The sequence below is a fragment of the Sphaeramia orbicularis genome, chromosome 16 (genome assembly GCF_902148855.1).
Source record: "Sphaeramia orbicularis chromosome 16, fSphaOr1.1, whole genome shotgun sequence".
NCBI lineage: Eukaryota > Metazoa > Chordata > Actinopteri > Kurtiformes > Apogonidae > Sphaeramia > Sphaeramia orbicularis.
In genome coordinates this window covers 15,446,983-15,470,180 of record NC_043972.1, presented here as the reverse complement: position 1 = coordinate 15,470,180, position 23,198 = coordinate 15,446,983, and the positions used below count along the sequence as shown (strand labels likewise).

General features: G+C 37.5%; 1 protein-coding gene across 3 annotated transcripts in view; it reads left to right on the top strand.

Annotated features, from left to right (window-relative positions):
• The window catches only part of ascc3 (activating signal cointegrator 1 complex subunit 3), a 164,303-nt gene that overhangs the window by 117,284 nt on the left and 23,821 nt on the right, over positions 1 to 23,198 (top strand). For all 3 annotated transcript variants that reach the window (XM_030158291.1, XM_030158289.1, XM_030158290.1), the window contains 13 exons: positions 505 to 659; positions 4,712 to 4,810; positions 4,924 to 5,092; positions 7,595 to 7,815; positions 8,353 to 8,438; positions 8,581 to 8,747; positions 10,151 to 10,296; positions 12,675 to 12,795; positions 14,029 to 14,171; positions 19,255 to 19,392; positions 19,500 to 19,620; positions 20,449 to 20,581; positions 20,989 to 21,114. In XM_030158291.1, the coding sequence (XP_030014151.1) occupies positions 505 to 659; positions 4,712 to 4,810; positions 4,924 to 5,092; positions 7,595 to 7,815; positions 8,353 to 8,438; positions 8,581 to 8,747; positions 10,151 to 10,296; positions 12,675 to 12,795; positions 14,029 to 14,171; positions 19,255 to 19,392; positions 19,500 to 19,620; positions 20,449 to 20,581; positions 20,989 to 21,114 (1,825 nt within the window). The remainder of the gene's footprint in view (positions 1 to 504; positions 660 to 4,711; positions 4,811 to 4,923; positions 5,093 to 7,594; positions 7,816 to 8,352; positions 8,439 to 8,580; positions 8,748 to 10,150; positions 10,297 to 12,674; positions 12,796 to 14,028; positions 14,172 to 19,254; positions 19,393 to 19,499; positions 19,621 to 20,448; positions 20,582 to 20,988; positions 21,115 to 23,198) is intronic.

The window sequence follows — 23,198 nt, the reverse complement described above, 5'->3', positions numbered from 1 at the left end:
GTTATCATTATATTTGTCCAAACAATTGTACCAGGCATTAAAATGAACAAGAAATTGAAGAAAACAAGGGGTGGTCTAATCATTTTTTTCAGCAAATGTATAATATGCAAGTTCGATGAGATGTGGCTGAAAATAAAAATAAGTCTTCAGCTGCATTCATAATGGTGTAAAGTGTTAACCCTGCAGAAATGCAACTATTGTGTTAATCTTAAATACCTTTTTCTGATAAGCTTTTTTTATTTATTGCGAAAAATCTGCTGAAGGTGTTGGTTTTGTTGTATTTCAACAAGTTCAAACTTGTTGGTATCATTGTGAGAGAAATGTAAATCAATATAGTGCAAATAACTATTTGTCACTTTACGCAGCCTTCATGTGTTATTTCCTCTTGACTGTTTCAAGCTTGTATTGGAATACTGCCAGTAATTTAAGATGTAGTCCAGTAACATTAGATGTACTCATGATTATCACAGACCATATGTCAATGCCACATGTTTTGCTTTGCAGGTCACATGCTGCACCATGTCAATGTGGGGTTATCCGTCAAACAGTGCGTCCATCAGATCCCCTCCATCACAATGGAAGCCAGCATTCAGCCAATCACACGCACAGTCCTACGCGTTCGTCTCATTATCACGCCTGACTTTCGCTGGAATGACCAGGTAAACATGTTGACTTCATATCATTTTGACAGAATTTTGTGTAACAATTGGGGTATTTTAGTCAGATTTTGTTCAATTTCATGCCTCTCATTTTAGATCATATTTGTACAAAGTAAGGAAAGATTCAAATGAGTTCACAAACTTTTTGTTGCAATTGTTCTGACCTTGGCAGAGAAACAATTTCCTATACATGCATCTTCTGAACAATATTTTATAGTAATAAATAAGTAAATTCACTACAATAAACTCACCTCTGCCTGATGTTCAAACCTGGTCATAAACATATTTCCACTATGTACTTTACTGTCCATATTACTGAACAATTCCGTTTTACTCTGCACATTACAGTGTATTGTTGCACATTACTGTTTTTCTACCATTATTGTTTTCTATACTTCTAATTTATTATATATAGTGTGTTTGCTCTTGTATTCTAGGTTGAGCTTATATTCTATTTTTGCTGTCTGTCATGCTGCTGCTGCTGCACTACAATTTCCTAGTGTGGGACCAAGAAAGTCTATCTATATCTATCTATCTATCTATCTATCTATCTATCTATCTATCTATCTATCTATCTATCTATCTATCTATCTATCTATCTATCTATCTATCTATCTATCTATCTATCTATCTATCTATCTATCTATCTATCTATCTATCTATCTATCTATCTATCTATCTATCTGATTACTGTATGCACTATAATCACATCTATATAAAACCACTGATTATTTCACTAATTAGAGTATTATACTATTATGAAGCTGTACATAATATGAACCGTTTGCAGTTCACTCATATGCACCTCAAGTGTCTGTTAATGTTTTAAAGGCTCATAGAATCGATGTGCTGCATTGTGTCCATTGTCCTGCTACAGACTACAAACAGAATGAAAACCACACAACCAGTGTCATATCTGAAAACACCAGACACACGCTACAGGTGGAACAGCCCTTAGTGTTTCTATGTGCAGAGCCACAGATGTGTCACTCATGTATCCTCTATAAAAGAGTAATGCTAAACATAAAGATGCCATGTAGTAAGAGTTAGGTTTAACATCATGGTGCCCTGCCACTCAGGAGGTCAGAGTAGGTCAAGAGGACTAGAATTAAGTTAAGCAGATGCAGCAACAGCAGAGAGCAGCAATTTTACATAACCTGATGGTAGATGAGGTGTTGAGTGTCACTTCCATATACACAATGTTGTGATGCTACATAGATACAATGTAAAAGAGCTTAAGTTCCATCTGAAATCACTGCCTGTTGGTGAACTGTTTGAGAAGACACTATTGATTTTTGTAGCTATCAATTATTTCATCAGTTAATTACCTACTCTTAGAAATACATGTACTTTTATAAATATACAGAAGGGAAAATGTGTACCACCTAAAAAAAGCACGGTTAAGTAGTTTCCTTTACACAATAATGACATTTTTTTTGTTACATACAATAATATTACTCAGTGTGATGTTCGGTCTGATATATTTCCTTAAAAGCAAAATCAAACAAGTAAAAGGAATCAAGCATCTTTAGCCGAGCCTTAACTCCATTAGCGTTTGCAGAAATACTGTATGCCCATATATCTGAGTTGACTTATACTTTGAATCATTCTCATTAGGCCTGATCACATGATTATTGATGATTCTTAGTAGCTGACTTATTTAATTTCTCAAGAAATTGTTTCAGCCCCTGTTTATATTTGTAGACAAATAATCTGAAGTTGTACAGTAGCTTGATGCTTAATGGCTGGTGGCAGCTGTATTATATATTGACACTAGTTTCGCTCAGTACTGATGATATCAGTGGACACTCTGTAGTCAGTGTAGCTGCTGCTCTCTGCAAAAGGAGGAATCTAAAATATATCAGCCACTTTTGGATAAAACATTCCTTGAGAGTTACAGAAAGGGCTTTTAAAGGTAGCATCTGCCTTCATCTCCTGCTGTGTTTCGATCAAAACCTCCACATGACACCAAAAACTTCTTTCTGAAACAGCCAGTGTAGTTATGGTCACATTTTCACAACAGATCTTTCTACCTTAGTATTGCAAAGATGCTTCTATTTTTATGGCCATGGAATCTCCATCTGTCCTTGAGAGTCGAGCCAGAATGCCTCGCAGGCCTCGCCAGCGTGTCCCACCTCAGTGGACAGAGAGGCCGGAGGGGATCATGGGAAGCTTAGTCCAAAGTTTGTCCTGGAATCTGAGAGGAACAGGAAGCTCATTGTAGCAGGGCTGAATATGAAGATGAATGTTTATGTCCGATTAGCGATGCATGCTCCAATCATGGGAGAGCGGTAATGGAACACTGTCTGGCTTAGGCCTGATCCGGCTGCAGAGCCAGGACACATGTACCGACACATAACCCCCCCTGATGGCACCCAGGAAAGAAGACCACACGGACTCATAATGATGCATACAGAATTTTTAGCAACTCCCAACTTTTCAATTTTCATTTTGATTTAATGTATTTTTTTAATCAATTGTTATTTTAACAGATGATGGGTGTTACCTAAGAATACTGAACTCTAATTGAATTTCAGTATAACTTGAAGTTGGACATTTGAAGAGAAAATACATGAAAATTTACTGTATATTCAGTTAATTTTAATTAATATGTACCAATATCACAATATCAGAGGTCCTCACCGAAGGCTTTGCAATCTGTACAGTGTTCAACACCCTCTGTCATTTTGTTATTTAACTTATTGTGATAAAACAGCTTCTGTGTCTCTTATTGCTGGATGTGACGGTGTAGCGTAAGGTCACCATTTATCATGAATGTAGCAACATTTATTCTGTGACTCACACACTCAAGTTTTCAAGTTTTGGTTAAAATTAGACCCTGTCTTGTCTAGACAGGTCAGTACTTAATCAATGAACTCATCATTCTGCCACCTCTGTCTTTAGCTCCAGGTGACAGCATAACTACTTCAGAGGTGATGCCAAGAAAGAAGCAAACATGCCCTGATTTCGAATCACATAAATAATATGACAAAATGTAACAGTAAAATATAATCTCCTTTTCATAAATATACTCAACTGAGTTATATGTATCCTGCAAGAAAGAAGAGACAAGAAATGTATATATACTGCACATTTTTGAACTTATAGGAATCCTCACTGAAGCCATCTTGAGCTTAATCAAGAGCTTTGATTTTATTGTTTTATTTATAGAATTGTTGTGCTTTTATGTACTTATTTATTGTTTTTAGTGTATTTATTTTAATTGTTTTATTGTTTTTATGGTGTGCAGCACTTTGGAAACTTTCTTGTTGTTTAAATGTGCTTTATAAATAAAGTGGATTGGATTGGATTAATCTCAGGCTCTGTTCATGTATTGCATTCACATCCATCCTGAGATATCCAACACAATTGTCCAGCTGTAAGTGTGATTGTTCACAACTGGTATTAGAAAGCATCTCCAGTTTGGATCGGATCAGATCTGAAGTTCCTGCCTTACATGCAAAGCAGCTCATATTTAACCCAAAACACTACATGAATTCATTTCAACATGACCATTCTACTTATTATACTTTTCCTTTTTTCTTTTGTTCAGACAAGGTATAGTTTTTAGATGTTACCTGCTAAAGTATAGCTACATTAACAGAAGACAAAATGAACATCATTAGCCTTATTCGGACCATTCTGCTTATTTTTATTGGCTCTCTTGCATTGCATCAGCCAATTATTGAATCCTAGGGCACTTATATTTATTATTTGTTCTGGTCCTTTGAACTGTGGTATTCTGTTTCCTCATGGATGAAAAAAATGTGAAAGTGGTCGGTAAAAAAAGTTTCTAGCCACATCTTTGTGAGATTTTTGAACATTTCAGACAATGCAAAGATTTCAACAGGACACTTTGGACAAATGTGTCCCAGATACCTCTGAATGCACCTCGACCTTACATTAAAACTATCCACATGTGGTTTGTGATTTGCCAGGGTGGATATAAATGCCGAGTTGTCAAGATATATGACAACACAACATATATTTCATTCAACATTCTTAGCATTTATTCCATTTCCTGTGTTGTAAATCTGACACTATTTGTTCAGGTCCATGGGTCAGTGGGTGAGCCGTGGTGGTTGTGGGTGGAGGATCCCATAAATGATCACATCTACCACTCTGAGTACTTCCTTCTGCAGAAGAAACAGGTACGTTTTCTTACTCGACACAGAACACAGGCATCTTCAGAAACAAATGAAACATCCTTAAACAACTTAAGACAGTTTGACTCTCATATTAAGTCAGTTCTTTCTTGCTGCAGGTGGTAACAGGAGAACCCATGCACGTCGTCTTCACCATCCCCATCTTTGAGCCGCTTCCCTCCCAGTACTACATCAAGGCAGTGTCTGACCGCTGGCTCGGCGCTGAATCCATCTGCATCATCAACTTCCAGAACCTCATCTTACCCGAAAGACACCCTCCACACACTGGTACACAGGAAACAAACACACTCATTGTGTGACAACAGCAATTTGACTAAAACACCATCAGAATAACACCAAGAGTTGTTCAGTTTGACACTGCTGAATGTTTCCAGCTGTTAGATTCCAGTTGCTGCACTGTTGTTAGGAACTGGACTGATTCTCTGCCTGCTGTTGTTCTGGTGTTGTTTTTTCCCCACTTTTTCTTGTGCATTTTTTCCATTCTAAAACAGTGGTTTCCTATTTGGATGTCAGAATCTCACAAAGACTCACAAGATAGTTTTGTTAGTAATTAATTTTTTTTAAAAAAATGTTTCAAAAGGTGCTTTAGAGGTCATTTTACAGACTTTTTTTATTGTTATCTTAAACAGAGAAACAAAACTTGTGAAAACTTCAACGTATATTTATTCTTTTACTACCAGTTGAAAGCCTAATGGTAACAATATACCAGTACTGAAAACTTTGGGCCAGATATACTGATTTTGACATTTACTAAAGGGGAACAACACAAAATTAGCACTGGAAAGGAGTGGGCACAATTATTTTTACACATCACCTAATTGCTTATGTATTTGTGTGAGTTGCCATTTCAAAGAGCAAATGTTGGGGAGGATAGTAAGTTTAAGTAAGCCGTGCAACACGGTTTATTAATGTTTGCAACTGTTGATTTACTACTGGCTCCAGCTTTATTTAGCACAGAAAAAAATATGTCGTAACATATTTGCAGCTGGCAGGAATGTAAGAGTTACACACAGAATAAAATGTTATCAAAATCACCAGGAGATTCAACAAGTCAAGCGGAGGTTTTAGTTTTACATAAAGTCATGAGGCTTTGTGCCAAAAAAGTGCTGAAACAAATCACTGCGTCATTTTTTCTCTGTATCACTGATACTAAAATAGTCTACCCACTATATTTAATGAATATATATATCAAGTTGTTACTAAAATTAACTGGCTGCATCTGTTACACTTTTGTGATTTGCTCATAAATCACACACAGCTTAAATATTCCCAAGTTTGGAATCACAAACGTAAATATTCACTAGCAAGCAATCACTCATAAGTTGCTGCAACAGGAGAAATGCATCCACCATTATGGTTGGATTGGGTAAAAATAAATTGCGTTCAAAGCAGATCTTCTACTTCTGTAGCTTTATCAGTTATGTGACAATAGAAATAGATAACATTGTAAATGGTAACAACATTCAGCTGTTGGTCTGTTGTTTGACACTGGATTTAAGGATTTAATTTCCTCTTCAATGTTGACAGAGATCTTAACAAAATTATCCAAAAGCTCATCTGTAAGCATGCTTTGTTTACTTTCACACATAGAACACTCTGGCTTCTATAGTAACATAGCTATTAATCAGTCACCAATGTAGATCTGTACAGCATGTGACAGGCTTCTATATCATGCAATGTTTGTTTTATTTTAGCTGTTGTATAAATTAGCCATGAACTATAGTTGACATCTAGTAGGCTTTCCAACTGATTGATGGATTACACTTATTTTATATGGTGAAGGAAACTTAATCTTTTCCCAAAATCTCATACTGGCATAAGCAAATAGACTCTTTCCCTAAAACTACCAACTCTAACTTACAGTCAGCCTAAGTCAGTGGCTTACACACACAAAATGGCTTAGCTGTTTGGAAGTTGCATCGAGACATCAAAACCCCATCCAGCCCCGAGAACAAAAGCATCTAATCCCCTCATACTCCACTCATTCGCGTCTCAGATCTGCAAAGGAACCGGGATATTACATTTGACCACATTTCCCCTCTGTAAGAGCAGGGACTATTACCCTGCAGCAGCTTCACTAACAAAAACCCACAGCAGATCACAGAGATCACATCACAGACCAATAGAAAAAGCAGCGTTTGAGCAAACTCTCCAGTCGTTTGTTCTTAAAATTCCTGCTTATAGAAGAGTATCAGTTTGTCAAATCTAATTCTCCTAAACATGTTGATGTTTAAGGGAGACGCATGAAGAACATTAGAACATATCAGAACATATAATCGATATATAAATAACAATTGAGCCTAGAGATTTAGGAAAAGACAAATTTCACATTCAGTTTCAGATGGGTGTTTTCCATTTTGGATGTTAGTCAGAAAGACAGTTTCTTTCTTTTCAGCTAACAAAAGACAGTATATACATGTAGCAAAAAGTGTTGAATAGATAGTCAAAATTATGTCACGCTGTATAAATATTGCTGCATACTCAACATGATGAGCGTGTCCAGCTGTGCAAACAACAATAAGCAAAAATAGAGAAAAATACTCCAGTGTTTCTAGCGAAGTGCAAACATCTGCTGCAGTGTTTAGAGAAGAAGCATCAGCTGACAAATGACCATCAGTGGGAAAATAGTAATGTGTTAACACTGAGCTGTTACATTAAGCAACATATCTCATATTATTGTGTCTGTTTTTGTTTTGTGTTAGCAGCTGTGGATCTTCCTCTTTTCATCCTTAGGTTCTGAATTTAACTTTGCTGTGTTTTCTCTCTCAGAGCTGCTGGACCTACAGCCATTACCAGTGACCGCTCTGGGTAACGTGGAGTACGAGAGCCTTTACAAGTTTACCCACTTCAACCCCATCCAGACACAGATCTTCCACACGTTGTATCACACCGACACCAATGTCCTGCTGGGGGCGCCAACAGGCTCTGGAAAAACCATCGCTGCAGAGATGGCCATGTTCAGGGTCTTCAACCAGTATCCAACCTCTAAGGTTAGAACGTCAGACCTGCTCAAATCAAGTTATCAAGTATAAAGTATACACCACCCATTTAATATATATGCAATATACACAGAGACTGATGTTAGGAATCAGTATTAAGGTGCTTTTTCCATCACAGAAGCTGACTTTAGAAATACTGGTACTTAACAGCTGCAACCCTTGAGCAGCCATTGTGTATAATAAGGTGATTATATTTTAGAGTAAATGTCCAAAAGAGTCTAGCCCAAAGGACTGAATTTTATTTGCATTTTCATTCATTTGGTCATCTGTGTTTTGTTGCATCAGCCAAATATATAAAGCATCAGAGGAGAAATAGAGATAGAAGTGAAGACATCATCATTACACATGAAACTTACGTTAAATTGTGAACACTGCAACCTTGTAGTTGTGTCTGTATGAATATGGTGTTACAATGATATCAGAAACACAAAACAAATCTGACCTAGTGTACATTTAGACCTAGTGGTATTAGAGGACAATATGTGAGTTTTATTTCGTTCCGTAATCCGTTTGTTCCTGTGAGTTTAGGTGGTGTATATTGCCCCCCTAAAAGCCCTGGTCAGAGAGAGGATTGAGGACTGGAAGATCAGGATGGAGGAGAAACTGGGGAAGAAGTGAGTGAGAACACATATTTGGTCATTAGCAGTTGTTAGCAGAGGTGAGGTTTAAATGTCCATAGTACAAAAAAATAACACTGAATGTACAGGTATACAAAGGTACAGTTCCGAAGATGATTTGTTGTACATCTCTGCTTAGAGTGGTGGAGCTGACGGGTGATGTGACCCCTGACATGAGAGCTATAGCACAGGCTGACCTCATCGTCACCACACCGGAGAAATGGGACGGAGTGAGCAGAAGCTGGCAGAACAGAAGCTACGTTCAGAAAGTGGCCATTCTCATCATTGATGAGATCCACCTGCTCGGTACGTGACCAAAAAAACCTCAAACATCGCTGTTTTCAAGCAGAAAAATTAGGATATCCCCAGCATTGTGGAAAATAAATGAATATTTGTTAGCTGGTGGCACAGATGTTGTACCATTCTAATTTATTTATTTCCAAGATGCTGTGTATTTTAAGTGTTGAATCAATGTTTTGCTCATTACAACTAATTCGCTGTAAACACATTTGGAGTAATACAGAGTGTCAACAAAGTCTCTTTACAATTAAAAAAAATTATTACAAAAGCAATTGATAACATACAGTTGCTGAAAAATTATTCGACCATCAAGTCATCAAAAGCAATGGTTAGGGTATCAAGTACTAACTCCTGTGTGTATCATGTGACTAAAACAGACAGAAAAGTAAACATGGAATGCCTAAAAGCACTGTTTTTGGCAGTACAATGTCAAAGCTATTGATGTAAGAACTGAAGTGATTTTGGTTATTATCAAGAAAACCATGGTAAACGGATAGATATCAGCTCTGAAATTAAACTCTTATGAGCTATATTTGTTACGTTATGTTGTACCAGGCATTAAAATGAACAAGAAATTGAAGAAAACAAGGGTGGTCTAATAATTTTTTTTCTGCAACTGTATGTTAATCAGATTTGTTCTACATACTCAGTGGTTATCTAAGTTTTTAATCACATTGCATTGCACAGTGCAATCGAATTGTTGGTCCATTTTTCTTCAACGAGAGATCAAGATATCTGCAAATGTTTACCTTGACCTTTTGACTGAATATGTGGCACCACAACTGGATGACCTTCAACCAACCATTGTTTTCCAATAAGATGTTGCACCACTACATTGGGGACTGTATGTTGGTGAGTTCCTAAATGAAACATTTCCAGACCAGTGGATTAGAAGGGATGGTCCAATTCCCTGGACACCTCGTTCACCAGCTATCACTCCCCTGGATTTTTTTCTATGGGGTTGTGTTAAAGATATCGCATCTCGAACAAAAATGCGGGGCATCAGCAACCTGAAACAGAAGTTCTCTGATGCCATTGACACCATTGATGAGGCTGTAATACAGCCAGCATGGAAACAAATCTAGTACAGTCTTGATGTGCTTTGTGGTGCCCATATAGAGGTGTTTGTAATAATTTTCACAGATTTGTCTATTAATTTGCTTTTGTAATAAATTTGTTAAATTGTAAATAGACTTTATGGACACCCTGTATGTTCTTCTCCATTCCTCTGACTAGTTTTTTCCAGATTTCCTGATATTAATCTGCCTGGTTTAGATACTTTGATAGGAACCAGCAGTCTTTCTCCAGCTCCTTTATTTTCCTCTTCGCTGTGCCAGCAAAAAGCAAAGAAACGTTTGTCAGTGTATTGTATCATCAAAAATAAGTCTTAAACATTTTGCCTGATCCAGGGGAGGACAGAGGTCCAGTGCTGGAGGTCATCGTGTCCAGGACCAACTTCATCTCCTCCCACACGTCTAAGGGCGTTCGAGTGGTGGGTCTGTCGACGGCTCTGGCCAACGCTCGAGACCTCGCTGACTGGCTGGGAATCGGACAGGTCTGGACCCACCACGCACAAAAAAAAAAAATCTCCTCTCTACAACAGATATCAGATCATGCTCAACAGAAATGCCTTGTCAGTGTATTCCTCTCACCTCCTGACCCTGTTCTTTGGCCAGATACAGGGATCGTCTTCATAAGCTCCCTTGTTTCAGTAATACTGAGGATTGGCTGTGTGTACCAAGAACAGTGCCGCAGTGAAGCCAGCCAGAAACCACAGTCTTTGTCTCACTCCATGTTTTTACGGTTCATTTCCTCTCTGCCCGTTCTTATTTATCTGAATGTATATAATAATAGCAATTAAGATAAACAGATACTTTTGGCCCAGAGTTAAGTTGTAGTTAATCTCTGTGATGGGCTGCAGTCCTGTGTCTGGATGCCATGCTTAAGTTCTAATCACCAGGGATGACGACAGCGATGCAGATGGAAGAGTTGGCTTGTCAGTTTGAAGCAGAAGAGAGTCTCAAAATAATACAGAGACTAATAGAAAGAACCAAACTGATATGTTTTTATACATAAGGTCAGAGCCAATATTTAACTCTCTTCATGTGAGCTAATAATCTTTCAGACTGTCTTTTTCTGGATTAAAGGTAATTTTAAGGTTGTTGGGGAAAAAAACTATTATGAGGTTTACTTAGATTTCTGCGTAGTCTCTGTATTTTAATGTATTCAGTCTATTTCCAACTCTTTTAACACCCCTAGCTTTTGTTTTTTTTAAGCTCTCACTTGAGTCTGTTTCAGGGAAAACTTCCAACTCACAATGATAAAAAGGCTGTGCACAGCACTTTATTTGTGGTACAGAATACATCTAGAAAGTCATTTTAGGATGCAGACTTGAGCAGATTACCCATAATTCATACCATCATAAAAATATGGATCTAATGATAAAAAAACACATTAATAACAATGTGTTTACATGTTGTTCAGTTCACCTTCAGTGACTCAATGTCCGTATCACAAAGAATGTTCAGCAGAGCCAGGATGTTTTTTTTTTTTACATTACCTGGTTCAACAAAACCAAATATTTGGTGGTATCACTAAGGTGGTTAACTCACTCTGTCAACCCAGGCTTTCTGACTGCTGTAGTTATCATGTTCACATAAAACAAAATGGAGTTGGAACCAGGTTACCAATCATAATCACGAACAGGTCAAGATCAGCTGCATATTTCTCAAAAGATGAACAAACTATAGTCTTAAACTCAAAAAAAGTATTACAGGCACAAGACAACAAAGCCTGGAAATCAGACATAGAACAACCTGGTTGACTACTATGTAGAATAGAAATACAACATGTTGGCTTCTACTACTTCTTTTAGAATTAAGCAGACAGGCTTCAGAGTGTTATAAAAATAATGAAATTTATCAGACGGTCATCAAACATGATAGATTTATGTTTAAGTTTAATTATTATGCAGTAATTATCACTATTGTGTTAGTATTTTGTCTCAACAGAAGAACAAGAGAACAAAAGCAACTTAATTGAATTGAAATGCCTAACACCATTTACTTCAGAGTCAATACTAAGCGGAATGTTGAGACAGATTGATTAAAATAAATGTGTATCTACTGCATGGCACATACAGTGGGTGAGACAAGACAGTAGCATAAATGTCCAGCACACTGAGACCAAAATATTATATTATACACGAAAAAAAAAAAAAAATTCTTGATATATGAAACATTTACTTCACATTTACCCTATGACCTATACTTTAAAAGTTTTTTGCATTAGACACACTAAGAATAGTAATTCCACCCATGCTTAAACTTTATAGTGTCAGAAGTTAAGGCCCTACTAGCAGGTTGTTAAAGATTTTTTTTTGTTTCTATTTACATTTACAGTGAGGTTTATCCTTGTTTTAGACTGTTGAATACCATTTTAAATGATCAGATGATGTATTATGTATTTCTTGTCATCACATTTCAGAATATTCTAGGTGGTTTTTGCTCTGCTGCCTCAGCTGTACAGAAACAGTGTTTGTAAGCCAGGCTGGCTGTGAGCCATCCATAAATCTGAGAGGCTGACTGCTGTTTGATCTGAGCTGCTAGATTCTCACTGCCCGGTCCATTATCCAGGAGCTGCCCTTACCACAATCCACACACAGCAATACGACACACTTCAACACATCCCTTAACATCTCTGCATCCGTACATCACCCTGTAAAAGCTGGTCAGACATAAAACAGAGCAGACAGTGCAAAGGTTGAACACAGTCCAGCAGCAGCCTGCCGCTCTGTTCCTCAGTGACAGTGACAGACACTTCAACGTTCAGCCAGATGGGGCTTCACATCACCAGCTGCTCACATTAAATCTCCCTCCTTTTTTTCTTCGCCTTGACTCTCATCCCCTCCTCCCTCTCTTTTTTGTGTAACAGGTGGGTCTGTTTAACTTCCGTCCGTCTGTTCGGCCCGTACCGCTGGAAGTTCACATCCATGGTTTCCCAGGACAGCACTACTGCCCTCGCATGGCTACCATGAACAAACCCACCTTCCAAGGTACTGCTGAGCACCTGCATGCACGGGTGATGCACACATACTTTATTAGGATTCTAGTCTTCATTTGAATGATCTGATACTAATTTTAACCCATAAAGACCCAAACAGCTACCATCTAGTGATCTCAAATGGTTAATAACTTCTGAACCACTAAGCCTGTCATTACTTTGAAATATTTGATGTAAACTGCACTTTTCATATTTTCACGGATATCAGATATGACTCATTTGGACATTCAAAGGCTCTGTAGTGAATGTGGAAACACCGTCATCTTCTACAACACTGATTCGTCAGTAAAACCCATGTAGTTTGATAAATGACAGTGATTGTAGACACTTGTTTTTATGCTCAGTTATTGATATTTTTGCTGAAAAAGTCACGTTTTCTTCAGTTTTCTCTATCTTTAATATAATAACCCTCAACTTAAGCTGAGATTTTATGAACATATACATGATCACTATATTAAATACAGGAAAATACCTGATTTTCACTGAAAAAAATGCAAAATACAGAAGATAATATGATGATAAATGGTGAAATAACATGCAAGAAAGGTTAAATAGAGAGAAATATTCATTTAGGGACTGACATAAAATTAGCACTAGGTCTTTATGGGTTGAAATATGTCTTTTTGCTGTGCTCAAGTAAAGGTTGAGCTTTAACCCAACTGGTCACCGCCACTCTAAAGAAAGCACTTACTGGCACTTGTTGGTCATGTTAAGTAAAATGTATGTTAATGTAATTGCTTTGTGGTCAATAATTTTAATTATATACCTGGTCAGAGTGTTCCGTTACAATGTAAAGCATAATTTTTCTTAGATGGAAATTGGTATTGATACTGAAATGCATCATTTCTAACCAAATCAGTATTGAGTCGAATCACATTGAAATAGAAATCAAATCGACTGAGTCCTTGTCAATCACAGTTGAATGGATCTAAATTGAATCAACCCTAAGTTGTAATAGGCATTTATACATGTGATATATTTCTGGCTTTTTATTCAGTAAGTTGCTCATTCAACATTTCAATCTTGTATTTATTTAAGTGTGAGTAGTTAAGGAATGAACATTATAATTATTCTTTTTGGAAAATAACAAGAGAATAAGTTTACAGTTTTGGTTCAGCTAAGGCAGCTCTCTGTCGCTTCTTGGTTCTTGCATCTAGAGGAGTATCAAAGTGATCAGCACTCATCATGTGAAACCTGACCCTATTTTTGTCTTTTGTCTCTACAGCGATACGCAGCCATTCCCCAGCCAAGCCAGTACTGATCTTTGTCTCCTCACGACGGCAAACTCGACTGACCGCCCTGGACCTTATCGCCTTCCTGGCCACGGAGGACAACCCCAAACAGTGGCTGCATCAGGATGAGAGAGAGGTATGAGGTGTACTATGTTAATACGTGACCGCTACTGGAACTGCAATCTGGACTCTACTGCTCTGAGTCATGTGTTGTGTGGCTTGATGAGGTTGTTGTGCCATCCCTTAAGGTTATGTGGTGCTGTTAACACTTAGCTGTGCCTCCCTCGCTCACTGGAGTAGCTGCAGTGACATGGGCTCACATCAAACTGAAATAACAAATATATTTATCCACTCTTTATAAAATCTGTTTTTACCCTCAAACATTATTTTATATGAGAGAAAACTGACACAGAGAGAATGAGAGGCACTTGAAATTTTACCCTCTACAAAGTTTGATTTCTCTTACATTCATTAAAACAAATACTATGTGATTATTATTATATGGCTTCGTTTAACATAGCTGGGTAATCAAATTAAACATCTAAGTGACTGGTAGTACATGTCCTTTAGGATTTAATGTTGCAACACATAATCATCAAGTTCACACAGACTCAGTAATAAATGGAAAAGACATGAAAAGCAGCAAATATCGAATGAATTAAAATGTGAAGTCACACATAAGAGAAAGTCTGGACACCTTTAGACTCCTAAGGAGGTAATTTAGATGAAATCTCACTCTTTAATATAGACGATGTTCCTCTTCATAAAAAGAATATAAATCACTTTAGTGGAAATGAAGAAGAAATAATGTATTAAATCAAAAATGGAGTTCAATATCATATACTAATTGTAATATTTAATTTTTATAGGTGGGGAATTCCTAGTAAAGCACGACCTGGCAAATAAATATTATCACTATATCTTACTTTTTGATATGACCTATGATACAATGCTCATATCCCAACAAGTTCTCTCATATTTATGCTCCTATTAATGGCTGTTATCTTTGTATATCCGCCTATATTCCCATGTTCCCATATTCTTGAAAACTTTCTTCCCCCCGTTCTTGCAGAATTTTGCTGATTCTCCATTTTTCTGCCTAAGTGCCGGTTTAAGTGTAATTACAGATGGAATCCAACCCAACTCGTGCCGGAAAAGCCTGTGTCATCCTCCATTATATTGTCTGTGCATACCTTTGGATCAGTTCAAGATGGGAGCAAACGACTCCTTTGTGTTCACATTTGGAATAAGTGTGCAAATATTTGTACAACACTCGTACAGAAAGGCCTGATGGAGGCGTGGACTGTAATTATCACAACATGTGTTTCTTACTGCCCTAAACACACACATACTGAGGCCATGTACTGTATGATATGGCCAATTAATGACACCTAAATGGTATTGTTTAGTTCATCAAATCTTATTTATCTATTTAGTACCAGTACCAACCTTCATATTCATACATGCAAACTCAAAACTTTAGCAGTCTGGTTGGCAGCAGCTGTTGGTAACATGGACAACATTTTTCTTGTCAGTCTTTTTATTCAAGAGTTAATCAAAAAAACATCCAATATTACAATTTGTCCACATTTTGAAAAATAAACACAGAGTGAACAAACCAAAAGTACAGCAGAGGAAAGCAAACATAACAAACACATTTTAACAACCACATGGACAACATTTTTGATTAAAGATTTCAACTTAATAATGTATTTTTTGCATGCCCCAAAGCACTTGATCAGAGTATAACTTTTTTGTCATCTGCAAAGTAGTCCACTTGCTGTTAAGCTTGTTAATTTTGTTCTAATAGTTTTAAATGTGGTTATTCTGATTTTATTAATATTTTAGAACATTTTCTTTGAGCAGCTCACTGTTTTAAGCATTTCCAGCATCAAGGTGCTCAATAATCCTCCTATATTTTACTGAACAGAAAAGATTCTAACTTTTATGTTTCTGTCCCTCTTGGAAACCCCCATCCTAACATGGAGGAAACATGCACTAAACTGATCAATTGAATTCCAAACAGAGAGACATAGTCACATTGAGTGTGTACGTGGATACATTTCCCTATGGAACAGATTTTCACCATCCATCCCTTTCAACCTGAATGAAAGTATTTTAAGATCAGCCAGATCAGGCCCTTCTCCCATTGAGGTGGTTACGTGAGGCATTTTTTTCTGATTGGGATATTATTCTGATCATCGGTAGAACATTACGGTCTGTATAAACGCAGCTGCTGTGGATTTATCCTCATTGCATGTGCACCAACACTTCTACTACATTGTGATTTGTGGGGAAAGTAACCAACAGCAGTCACTCACAACAGCCATGGGAATGAGTCTGAAATATGGGATTTAACCACACTTATGATTTAACCACTGAGGCTGGAGCACAGATGCAGGATTGCCAAATCAGTCTTGCCAGACAATTTTGCATTATGCATTTTTAAAAGAGCTGTTTTGAGGTTAATAAATTGCACAAGTAGCCACTATGTAAGCAAACTATAGCAGAAATCAGCTGTGGTAGGTAAGTAATGGATTGTGTCCAGAAGGACAGCCTGCTGCTTGCAAATGTAAAGGTGTAAACCTGGACCTTCATGAATGTTTGGTCAGTCAGTTGGTCACCCTGACTGTATTAAACATTTTAATAGGCATTCGTAAATCATACTGTTTAAAGGTATTTTCACATTCACTCAGGACAAAAGAAAACAATTGAATCATTGTGTCTTTAATAATTGGCTTTTTGTATTCATTTATCATTCACTGCATAAATCTCAGAATATTACACATGAATATCTAGCTACAGTAATTCTACCCATTTTTACAGCTACATGATTACTGCAATTGCCATAAACAAAATTGTATAAAATCAATAAATTGCTTTATGCCTCAAAGGTTCATTGTTTTGTAGCTCCGTACAGGAAAAGGGATGTTACATCCAATGGAGATGATGCACAGTCTATACCATCATTGTGGAGATAACTAGTGGAAACATGCGTTCCTGACAATCATTTCAATCATCACCTTCTCTGTTTACAATAATTACACCTGGAGGAGCATTATTAATGTGGCCAAGGAGTTTTAAAATGATACATGCGTTGTAGAAGCATTACAGAGTCTGGAATTTGCCTTCCTGAACCATGCAGATTCCCCATCTCAATGTAAATATGTACTGTCATATAACATAGGCCTTTTTTCTATCCGCGGCCTCTGTGTGTGTTCGTCTGATATGTGCAGCTGCCTGCTGCCTCTCTGCGCTGGCCCGTGTAGCGGCTCAGCTCCCTGCTGTTTGACTGACAGGCGTCTGGCGATAGCTGCTTAACTCTCACCGGGGGTCACCCGCTGCCCTGAATACCCTCTCCGACCTGACAGCTCTTTCTCCCCGCTGCTGCTCTTCCACTGTGGCCTGGATTTTCACTTTCCATTTCCATTTCCTCTGAGTATCTGTGCAGACGAAATTACATTTGAAGGATATATCGCAGTTCTAATGAGACACATCATGTGACTATTGTAGTTAATTTTATATGTGTTGTTAATTAAAATGTTTATTTGTAATGTCTCCTCTTGGTATGCTCGTGCAATCCACTTTATTTTATTCGGCTGGTATAACATCCATATAAACACACCAATTAATGAGAAAATATGTATCTGTATCTTGTAATTCAATAATTTTCCACACACTAATTTACCACAGCAAATACATTCTAGAGGCACATAATGATGGACAGATTACATTTGCTATATGTATGATGAAGTTGAAAATACATTTATTAAGTTAGTGGTATATTGAAGGAAAACATTCATTTTAGACTTTCTCCATTAACCCAGTAGGTGTTTGTGTGGCTTGAGGACAGTGAATAGTGTAGCATAAAATATCAGCAACTTCCAGCATGGAGTCCTTCAGAAACTGCCCTACAGTAAATGGCTTCCCTGTTTTGGAAATGAACACTCATCAAATAACTGGCCTCAGCTGCAGCATCAGCATCCGTCTCAGCTTTAAGAAAAAGTCTTTGCTCAGACCTTGTCTTCTCTGTGGCGTCATGGCTTGTGTTTTTTTGTTTTTTCCCCTCATCTCCCTAGTACTTCTAATATTATTTTCTGTATTAAGCAAAGAAATGCCACTGAAGATAATACTCCTTTAAAACTGTCAGGTAGGCTGTGTTGTCATTGCGGAATAGGGCAAAAAAGATAAGGCAATGTATTTGTTCATCCACCTTCATATCAGTATTGTACACAGCCACAAAGCAAATAAAAGCCTGAAACCTGCTCTCTTCATATCAAAAACTGCCTCTCCATCTGTGGACATTTGCCATTATTTTGCATGGAATCTGTCTGTACTATAAATCGTACAGTTCTTAGAGAAGATACAAAACCTCAACCTGGCCCCAGTGGCCTTCCAGTTTCTTCTTCCACACTGAGTGAATGTGTGCTACATAAATTCAATCAGTTGTTGGCTGTTTAACTGATTCATTACATGTGGAGTTACAGATGTGCAGCCATGAAGTAGTTTCAGCATGGATTATATTTCTTTCTTTGTCAAAGGGAAAGGATCTTTGTTTTTTGCTGATGTTACGTCTGTTTTGATAGTTCATTCAACTGATAGTGGTTCTAGTGCAGTGTTTTTCAACCTTGGGGTCGGGACCCTACGTGGGGTCGCCTGAAATTTATAGTAATTGATAAAAATAAAAATAAAATTACTATTAAAAAATATATGGTGAGTTGAGAGAGACAATCCCAATACATTAAAAGACTTGACAAACTGAAGCTGAAACTGAAGCACTATGGTACTGTTTATCTTTCAGATGTTCATTGTGGTCGATTTCAGATGCTGCAGCTCTTTCATAATTCATAGTTTGAGTTATTGTTTGTTCAGTATTAATTGTCAGCCTTGAAAATCCAAGCTGGACTGACTGTACATATTTTGACCGAGGAAAATAAAATTCTCACTTTGTGGGGTCGCCAGAAATGTGTGATGTTAAAATAGGGTAAAGAGCCAAAAAAGGCTGGGAGCCACTGTTCTAGTGCATAACTCTACTGAGGAAACACAGCTTTTGCAACCATTATTACAGTCATAGTCATACAGTATGCACCTAATAATGTACACTTTCATTTTCCATCCATATGTAAACCAATTAATACCTCAGTTGTTGAATGATGTTAGCCTGCTGTACTAGTGAATGTCTCAAAGATCTGACATGGCCTGTGTTCTTTGTTCTATAGATAGAGGCAATCATCGCCACAATCCGAGACTCCAACCTGAAGCTGACGCTGGCCTTTGGGATCGGCATGCATCATGCTGGCCTTCATGAAAGAGACAGAAAAACAGTGGAGGAGCTGTTTGTTAATTGCAAGATCCAGGTGCCAGTTCTACCATTTATATCTCCATCTATGTAACATCTTGAACCTTTTGTTGCATTGATAGCATTATATTCACATTATGAATAACGTTGTTGTCACTGTGTCAGGTTTTGATCGCCACCAGCACTCTGGCCTGGGGGGTTAACTTCCCCGCTCACCTGGTGGTTGTCAAGGGAACCGAGTACTATGATGGCAAATCCAGGCGTTACATAGACTACCCGATTACAGGTACACAGTGATGTTTTTTCTTTTTTTTTTTGCTGTTGTTTTTTTCTTTATCACTCACTCATTCCTCAGCATGATACTGATAAATGGCAATAAAAGCCGATTAGGTCATCCGTGTTTTGTCATTATTACAGTTCCAAAGACTGAGTGAGATGAAGACCGTCATTTACAGCAACAACTGCAGAAAATTAGAAGTAAACTTTGCAAAAATTAAACATATCCTGGTATTAACTTAAAAGCAACAACAAAGATGTACTTTTACTGAGGCTTTCTGAGTCTGTGGAATCCTGTTTTTAGCCTGGATTGAGACAGTTGGGTTCATATTTGTTTTGTCTTATTCATGGTTTTTCCGTCTAATCCATAAAGTGGATAATGGTAATAATTTGAGTATTGAATTCCAAATTGTAAATATACAAGGGACTCTCAGCTTACTATAAATGCCCCCTCTTAGTAACATCCGGAAATTGTCTAACATTACTGAGTTGTAGTTGGGAGATGGTTGTTAAATCATCTGTTACCAAAGGAGAATTTGCTTGTTAAGCGGCCAAAAGCTGCAACTGAATGGATATGATGAAGCTTTAGAAAGAGATGAAATTAAAATTCTCATTTTGTCATGTACAGGTTAATGTTAGTCTATAACCAAATTGTTGAAGGAGTCAAAAAAGACAGATGCCCTCAGTCTAAAAAAAAAAAAAAGTTCAAGTGTGAGCTGTCATCCTGTGAATGAATTTTCTCCCAAATAGAATGGTTTGAATAAATAAAACAGCTGATTAATTTGCTGCAGGTTCACTTATATATCTGTTTAATACTTTATGCATGTGCTGTGTGTAGATGTTCTGCAGATGATGGGACGAGCAGGTCGGCCTCAGTTCGATGACCAGGGCAAAGCTGTTATCCTCGTCCATGACATCAAGAAGGACTTTTACAAGAAGTTCCTCTATGAGCCATTCCCTGTGGAGTCCAGGTGACAATCAGATATTTGGTTTCCTCAAATGACTGTCTTTAAAGCCAAAAACTATAGACTTTTTTCATCAAGGTCTGAGTAGAAGACATTTCAGCTGTAAGTATAATTTTCACTACAGAATTTGTTAATGTATTTGATAGTAATTTTCACAGAACGAGTTCACAAAGTGTTTCTCAGGAGACAAACCTTAAGAAAACAAAAGCAACAGTGCAAGGTCCAGAGTTTCACAAGAATAAAAGCTGAAAAAACACAAAAAGCAATTAAAAGAAATAAAGATAATCAAACACTAACACCTTAAACAAGACAAGATTTTACCAGTAGGCTGCAGAGACAAATGATTGGTGTGCAAAGTGCAGCCTATTGAATGATAATAAACTATTTGTTATGTTTATATGTCGTTCGCTCAGCCTCCTCAGCGTGATGTCAGACCATCTAAACGCTGAGATAGCTGCAGGCACCATCTCATCAAAACAGGACGCCATGGACTACATCACCTGGACGTACTTCTTTAGACGACTGGTGATGAACCCCAGGTAAGAAAAGAAAAAAAAAAAAAACTGCCCGACAATGTAAACACACACATACTGTACACATGTGCACACATTCTTAGGCTCCCATCCTGGTTAGAGAGGAGCAGCGTTCAAACATCTGCTGCGTAGACGGAGAGCGTTCCAGAACATTCCAGCCTGGTGGTATTTATACGGCTGTCAGGCCACATTTACCATTCAGGCCCTGACTGAAGCTGAGCATTTAGATTCTAACAGTACAAGTCTCAGAAACCTGATACTGATCATGTTAGATTTAAGCAGAGATATGGAGTAATTATTAAATACTACAGTATCTTCAGCAAAGATTGACTAGGTGAATGAAGTGAAATAAGCTTCAGGTGGAAGTTATCCCTGTTAGTTAACACTGTAACAGCAAAACTATTTGTTGAATTCACACCAAATTGGGTTTATAGGTTGCATGTGACCCAGAATAGATGTGTTTACATTTTGTAAAAAATTGGTCAAAGTTAAAAATTTTTATGAATTGTTCAAATCTTTTTGTTTTCCCGTTTATTTATAAAGGGGGAAATTTTAAATGTCGATAAAGACATCAATTTTGGTTCAATTTACTTCAAACCTGGCACATATATAGGAATAATTGATATGCAGACATCAGCACACACGTAGACATGATGACATCAGCTGGATTGATGCCAAATAAGCTACAATGTATGCGAAGGGCGGGGTTTGTTTTGCCTGGCACCACTTGTTTTCTTTTGTTTTGAGCAAACCATGTCAATACAGCATCATCTTTGGATTCAGACCAGATTTAAACCTTACGTACACTTCATTTCATCTAAAACAACAGAAAAGTTAACATGTTTCTCACTAACATATCAGACTATTTAGCAGATAAAAAAGCTTGAAAGAAGAATGATGTTTTGGAATTCATTTGGAGGACACAAATTTAAAAAAAAAATAAAATAAAATAAAAATTATATCAGTGTTATTTTTATAGCTTTTCTGCTGTTTCCTACTGGAAGAATTATAACATTCCTCGCATTTAGTAGGCGAACAGTTTAGATCTGCAAGGTTTTAACTAAATCAAAACAATTGCATTTCAATGGGGCGAGCATATTTTGTCCTTACTGTATGTCATCTTGGATGAAACGCCTTTGAAAGTCTTAGATTTAGCGTTCCAGTGAGCAGATTGTCTGACACCGCTGTCCCTATGCAGCTGTGTTTTATATCAGAACGGTTAATCTATCATCAGCCTCCAGGCCATGATTCTCCCAACACACACATGGACGTACACACAGAGCCTGAGTCCCACGGGTATCGTAAATGTCTGCAGGCCGCCTCCCTGCACCATCAGGAGCCTAATGGTGATGATGCTAATGGCCATGACTTAATCAGACAGGCCGTGCCACCGGTAAAGACCTGTGAAATGTGTTCGGTAATAAACACATTCAGCGCTCAGAAACTGTGCGCTGTTAACATGTGGAGCGATGGGAATGAAAGAAATACTTAACATTAAACACACATTAAATATGGCCATCACTGCCTCAACTGCTGCCTCCAGCCCTCGCCGAGGTCTCCGATTTCCCCTCCTAGCTCCTAACTGTGAAATAAATGATTTTGTATTATGATCATGAAGATACCGTTTGTTTTAATGTAATATGAGAAGTGGGTGATTTTTCAGAGTGGGCACTGGATTTCATGCATTATGCAGATGATAAAATTGCCTTCATCTGTAATCACTCTTCCACCTGTTAACTGACTGAGGGAGATTTGCATCTGCTAAGATTGCTGTTTTATTGTGCAACTTGATGCTTTTCTTTGTTTCGGTATTACTTAGTATATTCCCTGTATGTTTAGTCTTTACTGTTTTAAAAGCAGGTTCATTTATATTCACCATATTTTTTTTGGTTTGGTTTTTTTGCATTGAAAAAGAAGAAATTCTCCTGTAGTGGTGAATCAAAGTTACATATCTAAGAAAGAAGACAGGATGCAGTATAAGACAATAGTCTAACATAGAAGTTAAGGAAATAGACAAAGAAGACAAAGCAAACCGAAAGTAATAACCTTAACTGCAGTAAAATGTCTCCATAACTAAAATCTTTGTTGGA